This window comes from Asparagus officinalis, chromosome 1 (assembly GCF_001876935.1).
Source record: "Asparagus officinalis chromosome 1, Aspof.V1, whole genome shotgun sequence".
Taxonomy (NCBI): Eukaryota; Viridiplantae; Streptophyta; class Magnoliopsida; order Asparagales; family Asparagaceae; genus Asparagus; species Asparagus officinalis.
The window spans coordinates 94,893,889-94,901,601 of record NC_033794.1 but is presented as its reverse complement, the minus strand read 5'-3'; the positions used below and the strand labels follow the sequence as shown (position 1 = coordinate 94,901,601).

The following is a 7,713-nucleotide window of genomic DNA, read 5'->3' as shown; positions in this document are numbered from 1 at the left end:
ATCCGCACGGTACCTATCCAACAAACACCACAGGATTGATCATTTCCCATGACAACAATGCCCCCGTCGACTTTCTCAAAAGATGCAAACCAGTCTCGCCTAGGGGTCACATGAAAAGTAGCGCCGGAATCAAGCATCCAATCTGATTCATCCACATGGTTCACCTCCGGAGTAATCAGTAGAGAAAAGTACGAATCATCAGAATCATCGCCTTTCGCAATATTCACCTCATTGTCCTTCGGGTCCTTTTTCTTTCCATTCTCTTTCTCCTTGAGCTTCGGGCAGTCTCTCTTCCAATGTCCCTGCTCCTTGCAGAATGCACATTGGTTCTTTGCTAATTGGTGGCGGCCTCTAGACTTTGACCTTCCTCTATTACCACCTTTCGGATATGGGCTTCTACCTCTCGTCGACAAGGCCTCTCCTGAAGTACTAGCGCGGGAAGTCTCCTTATCCTTCCTCCTCAAATCATAGTTCGTCAAAGCGTTAGTCACTTCACTATAGCTGATAGAAGATCTCCCGTTCAACAAAGTGAGCACGAAGGTATCATAGTCCTCATCCGGTAAGGAGCCCAATAAAATAATCGCCTTGTACTCATCCGATATCTTCTCATCAACATTCGCCAAGTCTGACAACAACTTCGTATAGTTGTTCACATGTGCCGCTAGTGAGGTGCCTCTGGACATCTGAAATCTGAAGAGTCTTCGCAGCAAGTGCAACCTGTTCTCAACACTCTTCATGAGATACTTGTTGTTGAGCATTTCCCACATCTTCATTGTAGACGTCACCCCAATCACATCATATTTCAGCTCCTGTTCCAAACAGGACCTGATCACCCCACAAGCGTTCCTATTCATCTTCTCCCATATCGCCTCATCATATTTAGGTGGCCTCTCGTGGACCATGATGGTCTCTTCTAAATTCTGAGCATTGAGCGCATCCTGTACGTCGCTCATCCACAAACCAAAGTTGATTTTTCCGTCATACTTCACCACACTAATCTTAGTGTCCTGAAAACCAACTTGTATTGTACTCGCCATTGACTTTCTGCTTTCACCTTCTTCTCCCATTGCGAACTAACTCCAAATTGTAGAGAAAAAAAAATTTGATAGAAATTAGGAACCACCTAACTGAACCCTACATTGGATTCCAAATAGATTTCCTAACCACACGAGGAAAGCGAAATCTCCAACGGCAACTCCTAATACTATCTCCACCGAAGCCGAGAACTCCAAGAACTAAGCTTCACACAAGAATCTTCCTCCAGCAAACTCCAAAACCCTATATCTGAAATCTGGGCTCTGATACCACTTGTTGCGCGCAGTGGAAATTTCGGCAGCACTTCGGCTGCACAACAAGAGTTAGGTCGCAATAAGAATTCTTGTTTCTCAAAGGGAACAAGAATCTGAAGCCTAATATCCCATCAAAGTGGGATATTGCTCTTCCTCTCGTCAGCTCTAGGCCTGTGCGTCGAGGGAACCTAAAAGCTATTACAAATCACACAAATAGCAGTACAACCAATTTTTACGTGGTTCGGCAAATTGCCTACGTCCACGGGGCAAGGAAGGGGGAGATCTACTACTTGAGGGAGAGAATACAATTAGGTTTATAATCACTCACAAACTAAACCCTCGAACAAACTCTCAAATCCATCACAATATCTCTCTACAAAAGGATGCACAAACCCTAACAAAAGCTGATGCTTTATCTTTTGCACCCAAAACCAATTTTCTCCTGCTGCGAATTTTTCCGGCCACACAACCAAAAACACCTTTTCTGCGCCTCTGTTCCGCAGCCACAAAGAGAAAAACAAAACCCCCTTTACACCGAAACAAAAAAAACCTAGGTGACTCTTTTATAATGTGATTGGTTGATTCGGGTGGGCCGCACTTCCTTCTTTTCATGCGGAAATCAAATTTCTTTGCCCAATCATTGGTATTTGCCCAGCTCCCTTTGCCCAATCATTGGTATTTGCCCAGCTCATGCTCGTGGTCCCCACTCGCATTCACATTTTATACTCTAACATGCTCTCATCACATACTGAGTTTCTTTTTCATTAACTCTGACATGCAATGCAGTCAATATTTTAGAATATGTTTTAAGTCAGCAATCGGAAACTGAATCTTTATTGCTGTGGCACTATCTTAAGATTCATGTCACCATACATAAACTCCAAAGTTATGATATGAGGATTTGATTGAGACTTATACTTTATAAATTCTAAAAACATTGATATTCTTGCTCAAATTTTCTTCAATTTTGGGTTTCATTTTACCGAGTTGCCAGAGAAAAAACCCGTAAATCTACTATTAAAATGGTAACATAAATTATTTTATCGGTGCATGCAATTTGTCTAAGGGCCTGTTCGTTTGCCTTAAAAAAATGGGACATCAAAGAAATAGAAAACTATTTCTAAGAAAAATGGGTTTTTGAATTGTTTGGTTGGCTAAAAAAAAGGAAAAAAAAGGAAATCAAAGAAATGGAGATGAGTTGTCACATTATTATTGGATGATGTGAGTGATTTTTTAAGAAAACTAGTTTTGATGTTGTTCGGTTGGCGAAAAAAATAAGGAAATGAATTATAAGAAACCTATTTCCTGTAGTTTTCTTGTTTTCTTTTGTTCGGTTCATTCTTAAAAATAAGAAATGAAATGAGATGAGATGAGTTGTCATTGTATTATTGGGTGATGTGAAGAAAGATTAAGAAAAGTGTTTTCATAACTTTTTGGGATGAAAATGAAGAAATGAAATGTTAATGAGATGAGGTGAATTGTTATAATATTTTATTCGATGATATGAGTGATTTGAAATGATGAAAATAGATGAGTTGAGTGATGTTTGGATGAAAATAATATTTTATTAGATGTGATGGATGAGTTGTTAGATAAAAATAATATTTTATTAGATGTGATGGATGAGTGGTTAGATGAAAATCATATTTTATTAGATGATGTGGATGAGTTGTTGGATGAAAATAATATTTTATTGGATGTTGTGGGTGAGTTTTAGGGATGAAAATAATATTTTATTGGATGTTGTGGGTGAGTTTTAGGGATGGAAATGGAAGAAATGGATTATTTTGAGATTTCCACCTTTTCCATTTACATTTCTTGGTTTTTAGGAAATAAACGAACAGGCCCTAAAAGAAAGAGGGAAATCAAAGAAATGAAAAACTATTTCTAAGAAAAATTATTTTGGAAATGTTTGGTTGGCTTAAAAAAGAAGGAAATCAAAGAATTGGAAATGAGATGATGTTAGTTGTCACATTATTATTGGATGATGTGAGTGATTTTTTAAGAAAACTAGTTTTGATGTTGTTCGGTTGGTGAAAAAAAAAATAAGGAAATGAATTATAAAAAACCTATTTCCTGTAGTTTTGTTATTTTCTTTTGTTTGGTTCATTCTTAAAAATAAGAAATGAAATGAGATGAGATGAGTTGTCATTGTATTATTGGGTGATGTGAAGAAAGATTAAGAAAAGTGTTTTCACAACTTTTTGGGATGAAAACAAAGAAATGAAATGTTAATGAGATGAGGTGAATTGTTATAATATTTTATTCGATGATATGAGTGATTTGAAATGATGAAAATAGATGAGTTGAGTGATGTTTGGATGAAAATAATATTTTATTAGATGTGATGGATGAGTTGTTAGATGAAAATAATATTTTATTAGATGTGGTGGATGAGTTGTTAGATGAAAATAATATTTTATTAGATGATGTGGATGAGTTGTTGGATGAAAATAATATTTTATTGGATGTTGTGGGTGAGTTTTAGGGATGGAAATGAAAGAAATGGATTATTTTGAGATTTCCACCTTTTTTCATTTCCATTTCTTGGTTTTTAGGAAATAAACGAACATGCCCTAAAAAAAAAAGGTATCCAGATGTTGTAAAAATGAATACGTGTCGTCACATTATGCACCATAGAATTCATAATTTCTTGATTGACCAGGGGTGCAAAAAAATAGTATCCGGGAATATAGCTACATTCTTATTTGCTATGGTACCAATATGATTACTATACATTTATATCTGATGATAGCATATCGTTCCCGGCCCACACACATACACATTCGAAAATATCCAAACATTTGTTTTTGTAATTGTTTTAATCCTTAAAGAATGGATATGAAGTTAGTCAAGAGATCTAATCTTAGCTTTTGGATGTAATAAATATATTAATGAACTCTAACATATCATAAGGGTTATATTTTTTTTTATATTATCTAATTTTCTCGTATCTGTTTTATATTCACATGTATATACAATATATTTATTTGTATGTATATCTTTATCTTCGTATCTGAATTTAGCAGATATGATATAAGTTTTCCTTACTCAAACGTATTCATATTTGCAAGCAAATACAAATACAATAAATATTCTATCCAAGCCATATCCCAACTATCTGCACCCCTACTACTCATTAACATCACTTTAATGATAATCTAAGTACGTTTGTGGTATAATAGCAAAAGAAATGATAGATGCACACTCTAAGGCACATCACCAATCACACTCCATCTCTCTCTACAGTACAGGGGGTCCCACGTGTGATTTTTTTAAAAATCACATGTGGGGCTCCCTGCACTGTAGAGAGAGTCTATGATTGGTAGTGTGCCTTAGAATGTGCCTGTAGAGTCTCTCTAGTAGCAAAGATTGGCTGAACTAGGAAATCAGAGTCAAAGTAAGATTGACCCCCAGCCTCCCAACACTACCACGAAATTTTTTCAAGCGGTGATTAATATACATTGGGAACTGCAGAGTAATAAATTCCATCTAACACCATTTACCTCCGTCAGACCCTTCACATGTTCTCGCTTAACTACTCAAAAGTATGGGGCCATTTTTAGTTATTTTTCTACAGTAGGCAACCTGAGCTCTAGCTCTGCACGCTACAGAGCCTATACAAATCTACTTCCATCCCTTGAGAAACAAATTTCATGTATAGGTGATAGCTGACGGAGTATAAGAGAGGCTCCGCTTTGTTACCAAAGGTTTGAGATACAGACTAATCATAAGGTTTTCAAGTGTGCTGTCCTGGACTGTGAATTTTTTACTTGTAGTTGAAGCAAAGCCGCTCTTCAGTTGAAAAGATTGGGAGTTGAGCTCGTGAGAGATTTTTATAGGAAGTATAGAGCTAGTCTTTGAAAACAAAAGTTTATTTGCATCTAGCTTACTAACCTCCTCTCTTCTTTCTCTTTCTTTCATGATGAGGAGAGATGGTAGTGTGCAAAAGAGAGTTTGGCTCTTTCTCATTGTTTCTTGGGAGATCATGATTTGGGTATCATTAGCTCAAGCTAGGCCTTGGACTCAAGGTGAAAAACATGAATTGATGCTTCTCCTTTATACGTACTTCATTTTTAAGTTTTTACTTTTTCTTTTTCTTCTTCTTTCTTCAGAAGTTCTTGAGTGTATTATTTCTAGTAATTTATCCTCAAGTTTCTACCAGTGCACTGATTGTTAATTCCTTGTCTTTTTATCATCTCTAATGATTTCTAATATTTTTAAAGTTTATATCATGCACCATTTAGACGTAGTTTCATTTCATTTTAATAGTATGTACAATTTATATGAGAATGCATGAGCACGCGATATTCTAGTGACTAGAAAGTTTTCAGTCAAGTTCATTTGTAGAAATCAAAATGAAATGTTCAAACTTGTCACACGAAAATATTTTTGGTGGAATATTATATGACCGTCACGACTCTAAAAAGATTTTCTATAATCCACCTAAACATGCATGAATTGATTTTGTCTAGCATTTCTTAACTCTTTGCTTACTGTTCTCTCTGACAGTACAAGAAGCCAACTCAACAACAACAAAGGACAGGGGAATACGGATAGATGATAATGTAGAGAGATTGAAGGAGATGGCTAGGGTTGGATCAAGGCCACCCAATTGTGAGCATAAATGTTGGGGCTGTGAGCCTTGCATGGCAATTCAAGTGCCAACCACAACTGACCAGTTGAGTCCTCAATATGCAAACTATGAACCTGAGGGGTGGAAGTGCAAGTGTGGCTCAACATTCTACAACCCATAGATGTTTAGGATGGAATGATCATATCATCCCATACTATATGTTGTACAAAGGCAAAATGTCATGTTTGTTGGTACTTTTGTTACGTTGTTGCTACTAGCTATATGGCTAGTGTCCCATGAGATTAATCTCAAAGTTTAATTTTATCCTTGTGGTCAAAAGTGCCTTTGTTTCAAGAAATGTGAGTTGGTTCAATTTTCATGGAAAAGTATCTACTAGATGGTATAGGATGGAATGATCATATCATCCTATACTATATGTTGTACAAAGGCAAAATGTCGTGTTTGTTGGTACTTTTGTTGTTGGTACTAGCTACGGCTCTAGACTACAAAACGTTCGTCCCATGAGATTAATGTCAAGTTTTATTTTATCCTTGTGGTCAAAGTGCCTTTGTTTCAAAAAGTGTGAGTTGGTTCAATTATCATGGAAAAGTATCTACTAGCTTTTTTTTGGTAAATGAAAATTTTTATTCATCATCAATATGAAAATTGTATGTACATCAAACATCTCATCACTTATATGAGATAACAAATAAACCTGAACTAAAGCTCAAAAGAACTCATGTATACAGAGCTTTACAAGCATGAGCAGAGTTGCAAGCTGAGAATCCCCTGAACTAATGCGGGCAAACCACTGCAACTACATCTCCAGCGAACTCCTCAATGTTTGCATTTTAACAGGGAATTCACTATGAAAATCACCAGCAGCAGCTGAACAAACCTATAAAACTTTTGATAACTATAAAGATAGTATCCAATCTTTGTTCTCAGCCGCAATATCACTATTTAGAGTAGCTGTCATCAGGTCCACCTTGATGATTTTGATAACATGCATAACTTCTCTGTTTTTTTTGTTTGAAAATTTTCTCATTTCGCTCAATCCAAATGTTATAGATAGTGGATGTAAGAGCCATTCTTTTAACTTTGTGCTTGAATCCTTTTCCTCTTAAGTTGTCACTATACCAATTCAACAATTGGTTTAAATCACAGGTTCTCCATCTAAAACAGAGCCAATCCATTATTCCATTCCATACATATTTTGAGAATTTGTATTCAAAGAACAGATGACTAGAACTTTCAGTTTCTGCTCCCGAGCATAAATAACACTGATTTGCTTGAATGATTCCTCTTCGAAGCAGTTTATCCTGAGTTAGGAGTCTATCTTGGACTGCTAGCCATGAGATAAAAGAGTGCTTAGGGTGATTAAAACCACCCTAGACAGTAATACCCTATGGCACTTTATTAGTAGCTGGAGATAGAGCATGGTACAAGTCAGACATCTTGATTTTTGAGTTCCTGTAACAGGATCTGATTAGATTTTTCGGATTATCCAATCCCCCACACTAAACTATGCTTTTATTCCTAACTTTAAGTAACTGCTTTCACATCCAAGAATCACAAACTTTTATTTCCACTCGTCATATATCCATGTGCTTTAGATATGTGCCATGAATCCACTTGATCCATAGAAGCTCTTTATTGATATGTATGTCCCATAATATCTTCAGAGCTGCTTCTAAGTTCCAAATGGTTGAAGAGAAAATCCCCAAGTCACTATACATTTTACTTGTACATACTCCATCCCATGAAACCAGTGAGTGCTTAAAAGCAAGATCATTCTTACCCCAGAGGAAATTCCTATAGAGTTCATCCACTTTTTGCAGTACTTCA

At 36.3% G+C, this 7,713-nt stretch overlaps 1 protein-coding gene across 1 annotated transcript; it reads left to right on the top strand.

Annotated features, from left to right (window-relative positions):
- LOC109843325 (EPIDERMAL PATTERNING FACTOR-like protein 3) lies at nt 5,155–6,244 on the top strand. The gene is made up of 2 exons (XM_020412262.1): nt 5,155–5,320; nt 5,802–6,244. Exons 1-2 carry the CDS (start codon nt 5,212–5,214, stop codon nt 6,044–6,046), a joined length of 354 nt encoding a protein of 117 aa, XP_020267851.1. The 5' UTR covers nt 5,155–5,211; the 3' UTR covers nt 6,047–6,244.